The following is a 21,349-nucleotide window of genomic DNA, read 5'->3' on the forward strand; positions in this document are numbered from 1 at the left end:
ACTGATGTTGCTTCAGTTCCCTCATACTATCAGGCTCAATAAATTCTTCTATCAGCACTTGCCGCTTAAACAGAAAATCTACAAAATCAACAGGGGGGGGGGGAGCGAAGGATATTAAAGTTGATAACAGATCTTTATAATTTTTTTTAAGGGGATCTGATGGTGAGACTCAAGTGTTTGTTTGTAAGTGCAGGCAAATTTCCACAGAATTCTTATATAAAAATCTAAGGAGTGTCATGCTGGGGAATTAACATTTTTCCACCCCCAGCTCCAACATGGATTATGTGAAAGGTAAAGTTCCTTCTATTTTGTCCCAGCATTTTGCTTTGACTCCTGACCGCAGAAGTTCTATCTGTCTCTTTCTCGAAGCCCCGAGGTGTCCAGTGGGGGTGGGGCATAAGAATGGTGGGAATTTGCATCATTCCACTCCTTGACAGTTGTCTGTTCCTTTTTAAATTGCATTTTCTTGCCAATTTACTCCCCTCCTAAGCTGAAGGTGCTAACTCTTGCCATAGTACAGTTCTACAAATGCCAGCAGCCCTCTGCTACCTTACCCAATGTGCAAGCCTAGTTGGTGCATGTCCACCTCCTATTCGATCAGTTGAGCCTTACCCAGTGCCTGTAGATATGCACTCTTCGCTGTTGTGTGGCTAGGCACCAAGCAGGAGCAATAAATACCATGAGTTTCATTGCAGGATACCAGATCACCTACACCATGACCCTGACCTGCGTTGCTAAAGGCAAATTTCCTGCCTGGCGTGCAATTAGGAAGTAGGCCAAGAGCACCTCAAGTAGTTCTGGATTGTAGACTTTGCTCAGTTGGTAACACTCGTGCTTCTGATAAAAGACCGTGGGTTCAAGTCCCACTGTAGAGACATGAGCGCATAATCTGGACTGGCACTTGTGCAGTACTGAGGAAGTGTTGGATTGTTGGAGGAGCCTCTCGGGTGGATGTAAAAGATCACATGGCACTATTCGGAGAAGAGCAGGGGAGTTCTTCTGTTGTCCTGGCCAACATTTATCCTTCAATCAACACCTAAAACTGATGATCTGCTGTGATTCCTTACTATGTGGAAATTGGCTGCCGAGTTTCCCACATTACAACAGTGACTGCATTTCAAAAAGTACTTCATTGGCTAGAAGCTATATATTATATACACACATATATATCGTTCTTTCAAAGCATGTACTTTTATCTTGCAGATAATCTGTTTGGTTATCGCATGCTTGTGTTCCTATGGCTTTGTGAACTGTACAAGGTCATTTACTGGATCATAGAGCAGTTTGCTATTGTGTAACTTAAGGATTTACTTCAAATGAAGAGGAAATTGTTAAAGAGTCTCCCATTATTTATGATACTGAAACAGAAGTTAAAAGACCGTGTTCATATTTCTGAGATTTAAAGGTGATTGCGTGGACTTTGCATGTCACACATAACCCTAATGGAAAAGCTATCCAGCACATTGGTGCCTTTACCTTAAGTGGAATTGCCAGGGCCAACGCTACCTCCTTCAGCAACAGCAGCAGAGCTGTAAGGCACTGCTACCTCCAGAGACACTTGTACTCGTGTAAAGAGCTCATTTTCACCAGTGTCTCTGAATCCAGCAGTGGCGGAGTGACTGTATAAAGGCATGACATTGGTGGAACCAGCTAGTGTCATTTGTACCTACCAGGAGATAATCACTGGTAGCCCCTCCCCAGTCTGGCAGGCAGAAATTAAGTCATGAATTGCGACGTTCCAAAAAACTGCATGTGCTCAGTGTGCAGCTTGTCTGCTGCTCCAGTGCTATAAATCTGTCCCGCAGTGTAAATGGGGCAAATAATGCCCTCCGGGTATTACAGAACTGCTACTTCAAACACTTCTGTAATATAACCATAGCAGAAGTTTGCTGAAGGGTCTCAAACTGTGTACTTTACAAATTTAGTTGACTCCTTTGCCATTCAGTTAGATTATAATTATTCACACTTCCAGGCAGTGTCTCTGTGTAGCTATTCTGCATTTGGCACAGTTCCCACTGACTAATTGAGTAGTTTCAGATGCAGTAGACTTTTGGTAGAAGAAGTCACTTGGAACCAGTAGAATGATGTGTTGTGGTAAGATGCCTGGTAGAGTCACAGTAACTAACAGCTTCCGGAGCCAGTGATGATTCAGACTGTCAAGTTCATTTTTGTATCCAAAATTATGCATTAACTAAGGATGGTGTAATAAGTGCTTTAATTTAAGAGGTAAAGATGGGTATCACAATGACCTTTTTTAACCTTCCTATAGCATTTTCTAACTCCATAAAGCCATTAGAACTCACATACAAACATTTAGGAAAATGAAGAGGAGGAAGAGAAAGAAATCTGGAATACTTTGTATCTGAAATATGAACAGAAAATGCTGGAAACACTCAGCAGGCCAGGCAGCATCCGTGGCGAGAGAAAGAGTTAACGTTTCAGGTCTGGGACCCTTCATCAGAACTGGAAAAGGCTAGAGATGTAACCGATATTAAGCAGGTGCAGAGGCGCGAGGTTGGGGGGAAGGAATTGAAGGAACATTCTGTGCTAAGGTAGGAGGCAGGAAAGAAAAAATGTTGCAAATGGGGATGGCAAAATCATACAGCCTGAAAAATGGGGGCAGGGGTTGTGGTGTATGTGCCTTTAAGAGCAATTATGGTGTATGTGCCTTTAAGAGCCCCAGGTGTGCGTAATGCCGGTAATTGCCACTTGGGCTATATAAGCCTGTGTATTGTGTATATCCTTTAGAAACCCCCCCCCCCCCCAGACTTGCTTAGTAAATACCTATGAACCAACTCCTGTCTTCAGTGTCTTTATCTACACACGGACACTACAGTGGCGACGAAGTGGAAACGGACTTACCTGCAATTCGGCAGCACCTCAAGGACATCGATTCCTCCAGCGTCCAGAAGACTCAAGGAAGTAAGAGAAACTGTGGTTTCACCAGCTGGCCAAGCTGGTGACAGGTACTGCGCTAATCCTTCCTGGGCGTCAGGCTGGAGCTCCAGTGGCGGGCTCTACAGCTGAGACAGGCAGCGAAATCGGAGGCAAGCAATAACGGACTGGGAGGGTGCACTCGAGAGACGGCCGGCGCGGCAAGCAGGTCAGCGTTTAGACCTCCGTTGGGAACGAGTCTCCAACAGTGAATAAACTGAAACCACAGTAAAACAGCGTTGTTATCGGTAGCAGCGGCGGGAAAGCGCGGGAAGCGCCATATCGTTGCTACAGAGAAAAAAAAAGCGCGGGAAGCGCCATATCTTTTCTGAAATGCCTAAATCTGGTAATATTGAGGCTTTTGATGGCGAAATAGAAGATTGGACCACATACGTGGAAAGAGTAGAGGTTTATTGCACTGCAAATGGAATAACAGATGAAAAAAAAGCTTCAGTACTTCTGAACTTAATGGGCGCGAAGACATACGGGCTGTTACGAAATTTAATCACTCCAGCCAAACCAAAGGACAAGACTTTTAAAGAAATTGTTGATACCCTGCAGGAGCATTTAAACCCAACACTGCTGCTGATAGCGGAACGATTCAAGTTCTTCAAGAGAAATCAACACAAGAATGAAAGTAACGCTGATTACCTAACCGAATTAAGAAAGCTATCAAAGTACTGCCAATTCGGAGCAGGACTATCTTCGAGACAAATTTGTTTGCGGTCTCTTAAGTGAAGGAACATAAAAAAGACTGCTTTCTGAAAAAGATTTAACATTGGACAAAGCTTTCAGTATGGCTGTATCATACGAAGCAGCAGCAAAAGGAGCTGCAGAGATACAACAAGAGACACAGGACTTCGGCACCCATAAAATGACACAGGAGTTCGGAAGATGTTATCGCTGCGGCAGATCCACCCATAACCAGAGGGACTGCTGGTTCAAGGGCAAAGCATGCAGGCAATGTGGTAAGATTGGACACATTGCACGGGTATGCCAATCTGGACAAAATAAATCCACTGACAGAAAACAAAAAATCAATAAAGAAAAGTACAGGAAGGTACAAATGATGACGGACAATAGCTCCGAAGACCAGAATAGAGATAGTGACTCCGGAAACAAGAGACTAAGCTGTCTCAAATTACATAATGTACTTGCCAAAGAGGATTACCAAACCATTTGGGTTACCCTCACAATAGCAGGGTCCCCAGTTAAAATGGAGCTAGATACAGGATCAGCTCTAACCGTAATAAATCGACGAGATTACGAGAGGCTATTTTCGCATATACCTCTAAAAGACACATCCATTATCTTAAAAACATATACGGGGCAGAAAGTCTACCCCAAAGGAAAAATAAGGGTGCCTGTGGTATACAACGGCAAAGAAATACAAAAGTTGTATTTATACATTCTACAAGATGGTGGTCCACCGTTGTTGGGACGTGAATGGATAAGGAAGATATGTTTAGACTGGCACTCCATTCAGGCACTGACGGTGACCAGTAAGGAAAAAAAACAATAATGACATCATACCTGAACGATTAAAAGACATCTTGGCCAATGCCAAAGAAGTGTTTCAAGAGAAACTAGGAACCTTGAAAGGCATCACCGCCTCAATAAAAGTGGAAGATACAGCAATTCCAAAATTTTTTAAGGCAAGACCGGTGCCATACGCAATACGTCCGGCAGTCGAGGCAGAGCTGAAGAATTTGGAAAAGGCAGGCGTATTATCCAAAATAGATTGGAGCGAATGGGCAACACCCATCGTTCCAGTCATGAAAAAAACATTGAAAAATAACTCTGAGGAACAGAAAAAAATTCGCATCTGTGGAGACTTTAAGGTGACTGTAAACCTGGACCTTCACACGGTACAGTATCCTCTTCCGAGGATAGAAGATATTTTCGCCTCACTATCCGGAGGGAAACGTTTCACAAAAATTGACTTGGCACAGGCATATCTACAGATGGAGGTTGAGGAGACCTCTAAAAAGTATCTCACAATAAACACACACAAAGGCCTGTACCAGTACAATCGACTGGTTTTTGGAATAGCATCAGCTCCAGCTATCTGGCAAAGAGCTATGGAGCAAGTCCTGCAAGGGATTCCGGGGACTCAATGCTACCTAGACGACATCCTTATAACAGGAGAAAACGACAACGAGCACCTTGCCAATTTGGAGCAGGTGCTCACTAGGCTGAAAGAACGGGGCCTACGAGCAAATCGCCCCAAGTGCGAATTTTTCCAAAATCAGATATCATATTGTGGCCACATAATTAATAAGGAAGGGTTGCATAAGTCACCTGAAAAAATTGAAGCAGTTATAAAAGCCCCAGCACCTGAAAATGTTTCACAATTAAGGTCATTCCTGGGATTAATAAATTACTATCATAAATTTTTACCGAACTTATCAACTATTCTACACCCTCTTAATGATCTTCTACAGACAGGAGTGATTTGGAAATGGGACGAAGACTGTAAACGTGCCTTCCATAAATGTAAAGACTTAATCACATCCGAGAAAATTTTGGCTCATTACAACCCATCACTACCAATCAGACTAGCGTGCGATGCATCCCCTTACGGCATAGGAGCGGTATTGTCCCATAGATTCCCTGATGGCTCGGAACGGCCGATAGCTTTTGCGTCACGCTCATTGAACTCAGCTGAGCGTAACTATGCCCAGATAGACAGGGAAGCACTCAGCCTGGTATGGGGTGTGAAGAAATTCAACCATTACCTACACGGACAAAAATTTACCTTGCTGACTGACCATCAACCCCTCATCTCCATATTCAACCCTAAAAAAGGTGTCCCCATTATGACGGCACAAAGACTACAGAGGTGGTCCCTTTTTCTAGGGGCACACCAATACAACATTGAATACAAAGGGTCAAAACAGCATGGGAATGCTGACGGTTTATCACGCCTACCGTTGCCAACGATAGAAGAGGCACCTACAGTAGACCCAGTAGAGATATTCCACTCTACCATAGTGGAATGTCTACCGGTGACAAATTCTGCCATTGAAAGGGAGACAAGAAATGACCCTACTCTCTCACGGGTCTACGATTTAACAGTGAAGGGATGGCCAGCACATGGCGAACCACTGTTGCCAGCATTCTCGCAAAGAAGAGAACAGCTGTCAGTGTGCCGAGGAACCTTGATGTGTGGATCCAGAGTGGTGATTCCACCCAAACTCCAGGATAAAGTGCTAAAGGAGCTTCACGAGGGGCATCTGGGTGGAGTGAAAATGAAGAACCTAGCTAGGGCGTTTGTATGGTGGCCAGGTATCGATGTAGACATCGAAGACATGACCAAGAGCTGCCTAGGATGCCAGAAGGTCCAAAATGCTCCGCCACAGGCCCCTCTACATCCATGGGAGTGGCCCTCATCTCCCTGGCAAAGGGTGCACATCGACTTTGCTGGTCCATTTATGGACTCAATGTTCTTAATCGCAGTTGATGCACACTCCAAGTGGCCGGAGGTAATAAAGATGTCCTCCACCACCACGGAAAAAACCATCACAGTATTAAGGACCATATTTGCCAGGAATGGGCTGCCGGAGCAGATATGTTCTGATAATGGACCGCAATTTGTGTCCGAAGAATTCAGAAAGTTCTTAAAGAACAATGGGGTAAAGCACTACACGTCCGCCCCTTACCATCCCGCCACCAATGGATTGGCTGAAAGGTTTGTCCAGACCTTCAAGAAGGCCATCAAGGCCATGGGTAATGAAGACATAAAACTTCAGCACAAGGTGGATAACTTCTTATTTGCATATAGGAATGCAACGCATATGGTTACTAACCAAACTCCCGCCATGATGTTCTACAATAGAAACCTAAGATGCCGGCTGGATTTGGTCAAGCCCAACATCCGAAGGGACGTGGAGAACCGGCAGTTTTAGGGCACGAATGAAAGGCCAACTAGGGCCTTCCAGATAGGCCAACCGGTTTTGGCCCGGGACTACCGTACCGAGAAATGGCAGCCTGGAACTATCTGCACACGATTAGGACCACTGATGTATACCGTGGACATCGGAGACAGCATAATAAGGCGCCATGCTGACCAAATCATCAAGTCATCCGAAAAGGGACAACCTACACCACCACTCTATACATCTAACGATGAAGTAGAGATACCCATATCTACCTCCGATCCGGTGATACTGGAGCCCGATGAACCCGACACTGGCCTTCAAGCCGAATCAGCCATGCCAGAAGAACCTACTACACCACCAGAAACTACTACACCCCCGAGGCGTTATCCGGACCGAGTCAGGAAGCCTCCTGAGAGACTAACTTATAATTAATTAATACAGCAATGTATATTATTTTGCATATAACATGTAATTAATAATTACTTAAAATATGATGTACTAGTTAGCTAGAAGGGGAGGAATTGTGGTGTATGTGCCTTTAAAGAGCCCCAGGTGTGCGTAATGCCGGTAATTGCCACTTGGGCTATATAAGCCTGTGTATTGTGTATATCCTTTAGAAACCCCCCCCCCCCCAGACTTGCTTAGTAAATACCTATGAACCAACTCCTGTCTTCAGTGTCTTTATCTACACACGGACACTACAGGGGCTATAGTCTGAAATTGTTGAACTCAATGAGTCCAGAAGGCTGTAAAGTGCCTAATCGAAAGATGAGGTGCTGTTCCTTGAGCTTACGTCGAGCTTCATTGGAACAATGTAAGAGGTGGAGGACAGAGAGATCAGAGTGGGAATGAAGTGGAGAATTAAAGTGACAGGCGACCGGAAGCTCGGGGTCACCCTTACGGACTGAACGGAGGTGTTCCGCAAAGTGTTCGCCCAATCTACATTTGGCCTCCCCAATGTAGAGGAGACTGCATCGTGAGCAGCGAATACAGTATACTAAATTGCAAGAAGTACAAGTAAATCGCTGTTTCACCTGGAAGGGGTGTTTGGGGCCTCGCTCACTATCTACACACGAGTCGCAAGTCACCAGAACTTATTCCTAGCAGGGCTCATTGGATTAGAAGCACTGGCTGTTTTTTACCCCCCTTCCCATCCCCTTCCTAACCAGTGTGCTGAGGCCAGTTACTGGCCCAATTAATTCAGATCTAACCATGCACCTTTCTAGTTCATGTACTCATTGGATAAAGTCACTGATCCATCAAGCGAACCCTATGATACTATCTCTGCAATGTATTTCTGATAGACCTCCAACTGAACAGCATCATTATTACTGCCCAATCGTCCAAGATTTGAATATTACCCCATATCTGAAGCAGCTTCTCTCTCTCGCAGTCCTGGAAAGAATGAAAGAAAAGCCAGTTGTAGTGCCCTAACTGCTGGCCTGGCTGAGACCCACTAATTTGGCACAGACCAGAAATGGGAGCTGCACTCTATGACTAAGTTTTGCACCAGCAATGCCTTTAACAGCTGGGCCATGAATGAGCTTGCAAATGATCCTTTAAACTATCCTTGCTTTAATTTTTGTGATGTGTCCTGCGTTCAAATGACCCATTTTTCACTCGCATATTGCAGAGTGGTGGGAAAGAAGAAAAACAAGTAGATTGTTAAATCTTGGAAACGCTTGGTTCAAACTTCTTTATAGAATTAAACTGGGCAATATAATGAATCTGGGATTCCTTAAAATAAAGTGACTATTTACAGGCAGACTCAGAGGAAATGAAGGCACCGTATGGCCCTGTTTTTAAAAAAAAAAAAAAAAAAAACTTTTACTTATAATGGGTGACAATTATTTCCTTTTGCAGTAAGTTGCCTGGTAATAATTACCCTAATTATAGCAAAATGTCATTGAACTCCATGCAATAATTATGTAATGGACGTTCTTTAAACCCGAACATTCATACTTGAGTAAACCATTGATTTGGTTTCTCTTCCCTTCTGCTCTGAGAATTTTACTTGTGTTTTTTCTGCTACCAAAATAGCGATGAATTTTTAAAAAAAAACATTTTCACTGAATATGCCAAGCTGTGTTGCCCAAGACTACTGCGAAATATGTTCGTTTAATTTTTTAACATTTTTAAAAAGGGGGCAGGGAAAGGGAGTGGTGTGGCTTCCCACATTCAGATGTGGTTAGAGGATCGGGTTCCACCAGTCACAGACACCCCAACCTGCTTACCAGTAATTGGCAGATTATATCCGTTTTCAACAGAGCTGTGGGGATAAGTATCCCACTGTGAGGAAAACATCAAATCCCTCTTGTCCCAGTGTGCAATGCCTCTTGTTAGTTGATCCACCAAGCAGCTTCAGTCTAGGGATCTCTATTGTGCTTGTCCAAAACAGAAACCCGCTGAGTGAGTGTAAATGGGCTTTTAAAAAAAAAATCCCAGTATCCAAGTGAATCCCTGGTTCTGGGATCACAGAAAGACTTTAGAAAATTGTACCAGGCTACAATAACGCAAGCCGGCAATTGCTTCTAGCCTAATGCATGCTCCATTGACTGTATTCTCTGCTGCACTTACATTCTCCCAGTGATCTAGCATTTGGAACGTTCTGTGTTCTACATCTTTTGGAAACTGCCCTAAGCTATCTTCTTGTGACTGGTTTTAAATTAATTGTTTGAACTTTCTAAATGAAACTTAAAAAAAAAAAATCTGTGTACTTGTAAAATTGATTGCACAAATCACACTCTGCTATAAGCTGAGAGGCTGTGGCACAACGCGACTTTACTCAATGTGTATGAAATTGTGGGTGCACTCAATGTACCAAATTTCACAGTGAGCCGCATCTTGCAGAATTATGGACCCCTACAGCCATAGGGTCCATAATTCAACCCTTCATAGGCTTGCACCTGAGACCAGTTTCTAAGCCGTTACATAAAATCATTTGTAAGGCTCTGTAATGAGGTTGTGCTGGCATAGAAAGGACCAACAACTTTAAACTATTTGCAGCTGTACAGTGAACAATCCAGCTTGTGCTGCTATTTATTTCATTATTTCTTTCTACATATTTGGCTTGTTAGCAAAATTGAAGCCCATGGGATACAAGGGGCAGTAGCAGCATGGATTTAAAATTGGTTACGGCATAGAAAAGAGAGTTGTGGTGGCTGGCTGTTTTTCGGACTAGAGGGAGGTATACAGTGGTGTTCCCCGAGCTTCCGTACTAGGACCACTGCTGTTTTTGATATACATTAATGACTTGGACTGGGGGGGGGGGGGTGGACAGAGCACAATTTTGAAATTTGCAGATGATACGAAACTTGGAAGTGTAGTAAAGAATGAGAAAGATAGTAATAGACTTCAAGAGGGCATAGACAAGCTGGCAGAATGGGTGGACACATGGCAGATGAAATTCAACGCAGGAAAGTGTGAGGTGATATGTTTTGGTGGGAAGAATGAGGAGAGACAATACGTGCTAAATTTTAAAGGGGGTGCAAGAAGAGAGACCTGGGGGTGTTTGTGCACAAGTCTTTGAAGGTGGCAGGACAGGTTAACAAAGCAGTTAATAAAGTATAGGGATGCTGGGCTTTATAAATGGAGGCATCGAGCACAAAAGCCAGGAAGTTAATGCTAAACCCATATGAAGCACTAGTTCAGCCTCGGCTGGAGTATTGTGTCCAATTCTGGGCACCGCACTTTAGAAAGCACGTGAAGGCTTTGGAGAGGGTACAGAAAAGATTTGCCAGAATGGTTCCACGGATGAGGAATTACAGTTACGTGGATAGACTAGAGAAGCTGGGGTTGTTCGCCTTTGAGCAGAGAAGGTTAAGAGGAGATTGGATAGAGGTGTTTAAAATCATGAAGGGTTTAGATAAGAAAAACTGTTTCCAATGGCTGATGTGTCGATAACGAGAGGGCACAGATTTAAGGTGATTGGCAGAAGAACCAGAGGCAACGTGAGGGAAAAACTTTTTTACGCAACGAGTGGTTAGGATTTGGAATGCACTGCCTGAGGGTGGTGGAGGAGCCGCGCTCAGCCGGTTGCCATAATGATGAGGGCAGCGTGTCCCTCCTTCTCCTTTGGCACCATTGTTCCGGGGTCTGTGTTACACAAACTCTGCGTCCCCCTTTCTGGAGCGGGGCCATTCTGGAGCCGGCCAGCTCTGTGCAGCCAGCCACCACTACGGGGCTGGATGAAGCTTTAAAAATTGGTGGGAGAGATTGGTAGATAACCACGTGTACCTTATCTTATTAATAAACCTGTTACAGGTGAGTGAGTGAGTCGCCGAGTTTTACCTGCAACAGGTGAGTAAGAAGGGACTTTGTTGCTGTCAGATGGCAGTGACATGTTTTAGGAGAGGAAATGCAAAACTAGTTTGTGCGAACTTTGAGCTGTACATTAATCTGCTTTTGCAATAAAATGATCCTACTGCAGATGGGTTTGTAAGATCAGGCTTTCAATCATTAGGTGAAGCAAGGAAGCATTTTAACAGAAAGAAGTGATTAACACGTTTAACTTTTATTTGTTACTTTTTAATAAATCCAATACCGCATGGGGGTGGATTTATGGTTTTAGTCTTGTTGCTGATGAAAGTTAATAAAAACCTTGATACAAAAAGTGGAGAAAATTGGAGCTTGCTTTTGAAAATCAGAATTCTGGCGTCCGGTTTATATTTTTAGAAATGTTGAGGTATCTCACTTTCTACAGGCCCACACAATTAGCACACCTGTCTGCTGAAGAAGTCAAACTGCCTGGGGGTAACAAAGGTTACCTTTGTCAGAAACAAAAATGAGAATTTTTTTTTTTTAATTTGGAAAATTGTTTAAAGCTGGAAAAAAATACGGGAAAGTGATAATTTTACCGTAAAGAAACTTGCAGAATGGGCATGTAAATCACAGAATGGTTACAGCACGGAAGAAGGCCATTTGGCCCATCGAGCCCATGCCGGTTTTCTGCAAGAGCACTTCAGCTAGTCCCACTCTCCCGCCCTATCCCCATAGCCCTGCAAATTTTTTTCTTTCAGGTACTTACTCTCTTTTGAAAGCTGTGATTGAGTCTCCCTCCACCACCCCTTCAGGCAGGGCATTCCAGATCATAACCACTCGCTGCGTAAAAAAGTTTTTTCTTATGTCGCCTTTGGTTCTTTTGCTAATCACCTTAAATCTGTGTCCTCTGGTTCCTGACACCTCTGCCAATGGGAACTATTTACTCTGTCCAGACCCCTCACAATTTTGAACACCTCTATCAAATCTCTCAATCTTCTCTGCTCTATGGAGAACAACTCCAGCTTCTCCATTCTATCCATGTAACTGAAGTCACTCATCCCTGGAATCATTCTCAAATCTTTTCTGCACCCTCTCTAAGGCCTTCACATCCTTCCTAAAGTGTGGTGCCCAGAATTGGACACAATACTCCAGTTGATGTTGAACCAGTGTTTTACAAAGGTGCATCATCATTTCCACGCTTTTGTATTCTATACCTCTATTCATGAAGCCCAGGATCCCATAAGCTTTTTTAACTGCTTTCTCAACCTGCCCTGCCACCTTCAACAATTTGTGCACATATACCCCCAGATCTCTCTGTTCATGTACCCACTTTTAAGATTGTACCCTTTAGTTTATATTTCCTCTCCTCATTCTTTCTACCAAAATGTATCACTTCGCACTTTTCTGCGTTAAATTTCATCTGCCACGTGTCCGCCCATTCCACCAGCCTGTCTATGTCCTCTTGAAGTCTATCATTATCTTCCTCACTGTTCACTATACTTCCAAATTTTGTGTCATCTGTAAATTTTGAAAATGACAAATGAATTTCCATTTAGATAAGTGTGAGGCGGTGCATTTTGGTAGGAGGAATAAGGAGGCTACCTACTCCTTGGAAAATAAGAGTCTAAATGGAGTAGAGGTGCAAAGGGATCATTAAAAGTAGTAACGCAGGTTAAAAAAAGCAATAAAAGTGCAAATAAAGCACTTGGGCTCATTTCTATAGGAATAGAATTCAAAAGCCGAGAAGTTATGTTAAATTTGTATAGAACCTTGTCCAATTGTCTCATGATTTGAGATGGTGGAGTGGCAATATGGCATTACTGTATGTGCTTTTAAGTGGTTGCTGTTGGTGTAATAGTTGTTGTAAAAATTTGCCCACAGACGAAAAGGTCGCGCTCAAAGGAGTTCGTGCCCGCTCAGTACAAAAAAAATTAGCGGGAACATTGGTGGTGGGTACAGGTTCAATATTAGCCGTCAGAAGGAAATTAGATAAATATTTGCAGGAGAAAAAATTGCAGGGATATGGGGAAAGAGCGGGAGAGTGGGACTAACTGGATTGCTCTTTGAAAGAGATGGCACAGACTCGATGGGCCGAATGGCCTTCTGTGCTGTACTATTCTATGATTCTCCAACCCTCTACAGTGAGTAACAGATGGGGAATGACTTCAAGAAAGGTTTTGCTTTTCCTTTGGCTTAACTGGCCGGGTTTCTTTCTGGCCCCAGGTGTGACATGATATCTAAAGAACCTTGTCCAATTTGCATTCCAAATCTCCAATTGGGTTCTTTTAGATAATCTATCTCATCGGGAACCAGTATCTTTCTTAGCCTATTCACAGAAATGTTGGCAGACAAAACATCACACCACACCGCATATGTTTCCCCACAGCCCAGCTGGCCAGAGTTCATGGTGTCTCAATGGGTTAGTACATAAAGTTATAACTTTTTCTTTGCCTGTGCAGTAGGAGGTGGGAGAGGGGGAGCGTCGCTGATGTAAGTTTTCCACACTTCCTATAATAATCTACTATGCATCAGTAGCTCCTTAAGGGTGTTTATAATGCCAAAAGGGATAACCTATTACATGAGTTGGACCTACTTTATATATACAGATTGTTTGCAAAATTGCCATCCTACATCAAAGTAAAAGGGCTTACCTTCAGTAAAAATCTGTTTTTTAAAGAAATTCTGTGGTTATTGAATCCCTGTATGTTTATGAGAGAATGTTTGTTTTCTCTTGATTGTTAAAATCAATTCTGCAATTCTGACTTCCATCTTGGGAGAAAATCTTCAGTTCTAAGTTGGATTCTATGGTATACTGCTACTATCTTTCTTGAAGTCATTTTCCATCTGTTGCTCATTGAAATGGTATCCGAAGCATTATAAACTGATATTTTTAGTGAGTTTTCTAGCACTACTCCATATACAGTAATTATACACGCAACATTTCTGTTCAGAGTTCTTGTAACACTTCTGGCGTTACTAACTCTCTGGATTCACAGGAGTTCTGGGAAACTGACCTTGAGCCTACAATCTTATATAGTGGCTTTCACGGTCTTCCTCATGTCCCAAAGCACTTCACAGGCAATGAAGTACTTTTGAAGTGTAATCACTGTTGTAATGTATTTTAATTACTAATCTGCCCTTTTTGGAGTGATGTGACCTGAGGATTGACAATTACCCCTAACTATAGTTTTTTAAATTAATTCCCAGGATGTGGCCAAGCTGGCGCAGCTTTGCCCATCCCTAGTTATCCTGAGATGGTAGTGGGCCGTCTTCTTGAACCGCTGCAGTCCATGTGGTGAAGGTGCTCCCACAATGCCGTTCAATAGGGAGAACCAGAATTTTGCCCCAGTGAAGATGAAGGAACGGCGCTATAGCTCCAAGTCAGGACAGTGTGTGATTTGGAGGTGATGGTGTTCCCATGCACCTGCTGCCCATATCCTTTTGGGTAGTGTAAGTCGTAGGTTTGGGAGGTGTAGCCAAAGAAGCCTTGGTGACTTGTTGTAGAGCATCTTGTAGATAGTTTACACCGCTGCCATAGCGTGGTGGAGGAGATGGATGTTTAGGTTATTGGATATGGTGCCGTTCAAACTAACTGCATCATGTTCCTGACTTGTGCCCCGTAGGTGGTGGAGAGGTTTTGGGGAGTCGGAAGGTGAGACACCATCACAGAATACCCAGCCCCTACCTGCTGTAGTAGCCATTTATGTGGCTGGTTCAATTGCGTTTTTGGTCAATGGTGAGCCCCAGAATGTTGATGGTGGGGGACTTGACTATGGTAATGCCATTGAATATTAAGGGAAGGTGGTTAGATTCTTGTTGGAGATGGTCATTGCCTGGCACTTGTTGGCAAAAATATTACTTGCCACTTATCAGCCCAAGGCTAGATGTGTCTAGGTCTTGCTGCGTGCAGGCTTCATTATCTGAGGCATTGCAAATGGAACTGAACACTGCAATCTCAGCGAAAAGCCCCACTTCTGACCTTATGATGGAGGGAATGTAACTGATGAAGCAGCTGAAGGTAGTTGCGCCTAGGACTCTGCTTTGAGGAACTCCTACGGCAATGTCCTGGGGCTGAGATGATTGGCTTCCAATAACTACAACAATTTCCTTTTGTGCCAAGTATGACTAGTCACCTGGCGAGTTTTCCCCCGATCCCCAATGACTTCAGTTTTACTAGCAGTCCTTGGTGCACTCTCTGTTAAATGTTACCTTGATGTCGAGGGTAGTCACTCTCTCCTCACCTCTGGTTAATCAGCCCTTTAAAGTAAAGTCTTTGAAAGTAACTGTTTATGGATTGCCAAATTCTAGCTGTCTTTGATCTTTTAGGCTCTTGCAGCCTCAATGTTGATTGACCTTGAATTGAGATGTACTTAATGCAAACTCACTTTACAGACTGTTCTCTATCTGACCGGAATTCAGGAATGAACTGCTGAACTAAAAAGAAATGATAGATTTTAACTAGGAGAGTCATCAATCCTAGGAAATTTGTTTATTGGCAAGAGTAAATTCATTGGTGTATATATGGAGGCTTGTAGATAGGTTTTCTCCTTAACAATATTGTTGTTATAATTGGAAAAACAGATGCTTCCTACAACTTTCAATTAAACACTTGTCCTACAGGACATAATGGGCCGGATTTTCCGATCGGAGGCTTCCTGCGCGCGTATTTAAAATTAGTTAATTACATTAAATTAAATATTTTAAACAAAAATGTAATTTTGGGAAAAAAATTAAAGTTTTTTACGGGGCTAGAAATAAACTTACCTTAAAAGTATTTTAAAATTATAAATGAGTGGGGAAATTTAATTTTTTTTAACTCTTGTGCTGGTAAAAGCAGGCCTTATGCCTTCTTTTACCAGGTGTAAGATTTTTAAAGGTTTTCAGCGGGCAGAAGTTGTGCAGAAAGCAGAACTCTCTACCTGCGGAGGCCCTTCTCACAGGCAGGCGGCTGATTAGTCAAGAGGATTCTTGACGGATCGGAAGTGCCGGGTTTTAGTGTATGCGCTTCGCATGCCTGAAACCGGCACTTGCGAGGCCCCTACGGGTGCGTACGCACCCGTGGGGGTCGGAATATCCGGCCCAATATACTTTTATTTCTGGATGCACCATCTACATGTTGCCAAACACTGGATAAGTCAGTATCTCATTAGAATACAGAAATAAACTGCTGTTCACACTATTGCAGTCAATATTAACTCATAATGGAAACCATTTTCAATTGCCACAACCAAAGTTCCACATTTGTGCCACTTGTATTGACTTGAAAATACACCACAGAAAGTCACTCCCTCTCAAAACCATCACTTCTCATTTATCCATAATCTGTTTAACATGCAAGAGTTCTCAATGCATAGATTGTACTGTTTAGGTTTTTTGAAACACCTTTTTGTTAGTTCCAAACTTTGCACAGATATATAACTTAAGTACATCATGAGATACCGAGTTAACTCTAAGCACAGTGACTGTTGAGACCCTTTCAACCTAAAGTAAAGCTGCTGTAGGTGAGGTCACTGTCCTCCTCAGTTCATTTTATGGGCTGTGAAGTCCCGAAGCCTGGCTAATATATTTGCTCGCTACTAAAGAATCCGAAGTGTTTTTCAAACTACACATTAATTAATTGTATTCACTTTGGTTAGGTTGTTAGCTGTATATATTTCCCTTTGCTGTTGAGTTGACAACTAGGGAGAGCTGCTTTTGAATGTTGAGCTAGTGGAAGGAGGAGAAATAGGTACGCGAGCGAGAATTCATCATCTAAATAGTGCCTGCTATTGGGCTTGTAATCAGTAGAGATCACGTCTGTCTTGCCCGTCCTAATAATGACAATAAAATTATTGTTCTGGTAAGATGGAAAAGAGTAATTGAGAAATGTGCAAATAGAGTTTGGGTTGTCTCCCCTCATGTTCAAAGTTCTATTTTTACATTTTTGCGGTTTAGAATGTTAACAGGCTACAGTTAAATCTCAATTTTTAACAATGGTTAACTTTTGCTCAATTACAGATGTCCCAAAACTCCTGCCTCACCCTGGTCTAGAAAAAAAGGAGGAAGAGGAAGAAGAGGAAGATTATGAAGAGGGTAGCGAGAAGAAGACATTAAGCAAAAAGAAGGTGAAGTCGGGACCTCGAACTCCAGATCCATACGCCTCGGACAACAGCAGCCTGATGTTTCCTATTTTAGTTGCCTTTGGGGTCTTCATTCCCACCTTGTTTTGTCTCTGTCGATTATGAGAGATACACTTCGCATGTACAGTGGTGCTTGTGGGTGAGGAGCTATGTCACAGCATGGGGGCAGCCTATTTGAAGCAGTTTGTTTCTGTTCCCTCTATTTTCAGAAATGAGGGGGGAAAGGAAGAGAAATGGTTTGTACCGACGTTTGAAGGCTTGAATTGCAATAAGTTTTTTTTTGTTAATAGATACTTGTTCCCATTTAAAAAAAACTCCTGCAATAATTCTGAAGCATAAAATTGAAAGCCCCAAATAGCTGAATGCCTGAAGCCAGTAGCTGCAACAAACTTGTTTCTGTTGCCTTTTAGCTATGGTTAAGGTATGGTTTAAAGGACTTGCTGATTAGACTGGGGGGGAAATGTACCAATTGTCTGAACGTGAAGTCTATACACCTAGTATATGAACTATTTACCATTAGCAGTGTTTAAGGAAACCCACAAGTCCACTGGTAAAACTTGAATGGAGAATTTTAAATGAAAAAGGTACTATAGGCAAATTAATGGTGATTCACCCATATATATTTTTGTTTTGAGTCGTTCCATCCCCTCCTTTGCTATACTATGTCTACACTTGGGCATTGGCATGAAGGATTTTTTTTCTTGAATAATGAACTGTCAGTGTATTAAATCAATCAGATTTAAGCTGGTATCTCAAAGCTGGATAGAAAATGGCTGCTTGATAATTAATGGGATGGGTACAAGGTTTTGAGATTGTGAAAAAGCAATGTTCGTTTGACAGGCATCTTCAGGTTTCACCCAGTGGTTTGGTACAATCAAAGATCAATCCACAATGATTTAAAGGAATGGTATTCTTTTTGTTGGCCTACTCTAGTGGATTATAACAGCAAATTCCCTTAAAATTTCAGTAATAAAAACAGAAGTAATATATAGCAGTTCTGTCAGCATCTGAAAAGAAAATGTTTTACACGTAAATACTTTGTCAGAACTGAAACAGTAACCCATCCTCTCTCTCCCTCTTTAGGTACTGACGGACCTACCGTGTAGCATCTTCTGTTTTTATTCCAGATTTCCAGCATTTGCAGTTTTTAAAAAATTCGTCCTTATAGTTTCTATGTTTCTATTCTCAGGCTCCCCAGTGAAAGGTATTTGAAATGGATTGTATGATAAAAGCAGTAAAATTTGAGCTCCTACACACTGTTGATTAGTGCATCTTTAACACGGCCCATGTGAGTGACCATGTACCAGTTGTGATTACACATCTGTTCTGTGGCAGTGCTGCTTAAAGCTTGCGAGCGGGGCACATGTGGTCTGCTGTCAGCTGATGTGAAATATTTGGATCAGTTACTTGACCAATAAGAACACCCAAAAAAAAGTTGGTGTTAACTGATGTCTGTACCCTGTCTTTGTCCAGGCCCATTAAAAGTGATTGCGCACTAGCAGCGAGGCTGAGCGTGTCATAGCAGTAACACTCGGTCACGGAGTGGGTTCGATCCGTCACTCCACTCTGCACTGTGAGCTGTGCCAACTGGGGTGGTGCTGAGTGGCAGCTGAAATGTCTCCTGAACGGGAGAATCTGAGGGAAGGATCGTACCAGGAGGTTCTTGGCAGCTGGCTACAGTGGGTAGTGTGTGTTCATGCTCTGGGGGAAGGGTTTTTTAACCCATCCTCTTGGCAGCAGAGGTGCCAATGCCAGGCAGACCTGAAAATGGGAGATCGTGTTCAAAATAGTTTTTTTTTTTTAAATAGTACGATTTTTTTCCCCCCAGGTGGGGGTGGATGATATTCCTAGCCTCTTCTGCCTGCTTCCATTTTACTAGAAAGGTGGCCTTCTGCATAGGCTCATTGGCAGCAGAGCGCCTGGTCCTTACGATCAGGCTTTGCTCCCACATAAAGTAGCCACTTCAGAATTCCAAAAAAATCGTTGCACAGAAGCCTACGTAGAATGCTGCCTGAGCTGAAATTTGGAGCCTGTAACCAACATGAACAATTTGGAGGGGGTGATGTTGGTGTTTACTGATGAACTGTACTGTTTGCATTTTAGCTCTTTCAGAAGATTAGATTACACTTCAGGTAGACTAACAAAGAAGGGATATTGCAGGTATTTGGCATTTCAGTTTTAAAACTAGGTCCTGTGGCACCTACAAAACAGAGTTGCAGCACTCCCAAAAAAAATAGTAAATCATTGAATGTGAAGCATTTCAAGTCAGTTTATATAAATGCTCGTATTTTCTTTTTTTTTTTAAACTCCCACAAACAGAAAACACTTTGCCTTTTGAAAACAATTCCAAAAAACTACTTTTGAAGTGTGGGGAAAAAAATAAGTATAATACCCGAAAGAAAAACCTTCAGTAATCCACGTGTGGTCTTGGATGAAAGGAGAAACCCTGTAAAATTTGGACATTGCCAGTTTTAATGATGGTTTATACTACGGGAGAACATTTTTTTCCCTAAATAATTTCAAGCATCATGCATAGCTTGAATCTGTGTTCACAAGGAGGCTTTAACTATTTCTTTTCCATGGAGGGAGAGGGGGGGGGAGGGAGTAGAGAACAAAAAGTGCTTGAAGTTTAGAGTTGCTTGTCCCAAAGAGAAAACTGCTGTTTAACTTTGGGGGTTCAATAGATTAGATGGGGTTTTTTTGCTAACCTAAACCCGAAAAGGTGTAGGTAGGATCTGTGCTTATGGTGTAATCTTGATTTTTTTTGTGTGTGTGTGTATAAATTTCTTTTTAATTTGTAGCTTGGCTTTTATTTGGAGCTCTCAGGAACTTGGGTTGAGGGTATGTTTGTATTAATTTGCACTCTCTGGTGGTTTTAATCAGCAGTATATAACGAGAAGGGGAAAGATAAAAGAGATATTTTTATGTCACATGTATTCAGATGCGTGGAAGACTGCATTATAGGCCCTGGATAACAGTACATGTAAAGTACTTAACCTGTCAAAGCAGGATTTTCTGCGTTTGGTCAGAAATATTTGTGTGCTGTGCACCAACTACAGTGTGCTTTAATTTCTTTCTGGAACTTTCCTTTTTTAGTTTTTTTTGGATTCAATTGTGTTTGTGCCAATGCAGCAGTGACCATATTGCCAACTGCAGCAGTGACCATATTGCCAACTTCACCAGACAAGCTTACCTATTAACATAACCTACAATGGTGGGACAGACTATCCCAGGGAACAAAGCTTACCAGTAGGATCGGGGGAACCGTTACCTTCATTCACCTCCTCACCGGGAGACGTGGCTTCAGTTAGCTGAGATCAATATAAGATGGTTAAAATGTTTCATTTGAATAGGTTAGCTATTAAACCCAATTTAAAAAAATATATATATATATATATTGGCATGACTGGTAATTTTGCTGTTAACATGAATTGATAATGAAGAAATACTGAGGTTTTAATAATACATGCATCTGTGGAATCATTGTCCTATTCCTAACAGTCACTCAGTTGCACAAAAAGAAGCTCTGAAAAATTATTTTTTTCCAAAGTTTTCTTTTGCAAATTTATTTTCTTCCAGTATATTAATAGTGAGTTCAGCTTTGCATTTATCACCGTCCACCTTCCACCTCGCCCTACCTGTGGAAATGTGACTAGCTCTGATTGGGATGGGGCTAGTGGTCATCCCCAAGTTGGAAGTGTCCCAGGCCTACTGGTAAGCCCCATTTCTGTAAAAACAATCGCAGAACTCTGAGATCCGTGAACCTCTGCATAGTGTGGTATCTGCTAATGGTTTATGCAATTATTGCACAGAAAACACATTGTATTGAGCCCGTCTGCTTAGAGCAACTGTTACCGAATGTCTGGAAATCTCTACATTCACCAAATAGCAACACATTCTGCTCTGTTGCCATTACTTTTTCTGCAGTTTGGAAATAAAACTTTATTGAAACATGTTTTAGTTTCCCCCCTTTTTATGCTATGCCTTCTATAGAAATTTAAGTACTTTGATGATTCATAAAGTTTGTGTAACCATACTGTCCAGCATTAGCTGCTGATCTGCAGGTATCTCCTCTGTGGGTAAGTTGGACAAAGGAGCAATTCAGTCCTTTTTCCACGAATTTGGGTCCAAGAAAATCAGGGTGAAATCTGCTGC

General features: G+C 42.3%; 1 protein-coding gene across 4 annotated transcripts in view; it reads left to right on the forward strand.

Annotated features, from left to right (window-relative positions):
• The window catches only part of mlec (malectin), a 72,272-nt gene extending 51,123 nt beyond the window's left edge, over nucleotides 1-21,149 (forward strand). For all 4 annotated transcript variants that reach the window (XM_085961839.1, XM_085961840.1, XM_085961837.1 and 1 more), the window contains one exon: nucleotides 17,073-21,149. In XM_085961839.1, coding sequence (XP_085817965.1) covers nucleotides 17,073-17,299 — 227 coding nt within the window. In that variant the 3' untranslated portion in view covers nucleotides 17,300-21,149. The remainder of the gene's footprint in view (nucleotides 1-17,072) is intronic.
• Nucleotides 21,150-21,349: the final 200 nt, after the last annotated feature.

This window comes from Somniosus microcephalus, chromosome 19, assembly GCF_052327205.1.
Source record: "Somniosus microcephalus isolate GS21.2 chromosome 19, FLI_Smic_1.0, whole genome shotgun sequence".
In the NCBI taxonomy this organism is placed as follows: domain Eukaryota; kingdom Metazoa; phylum Chordata; class Chondrichthyes; order Squaliformes; family Somniosidae; genus Somniosus; species Somniosus microcephalus.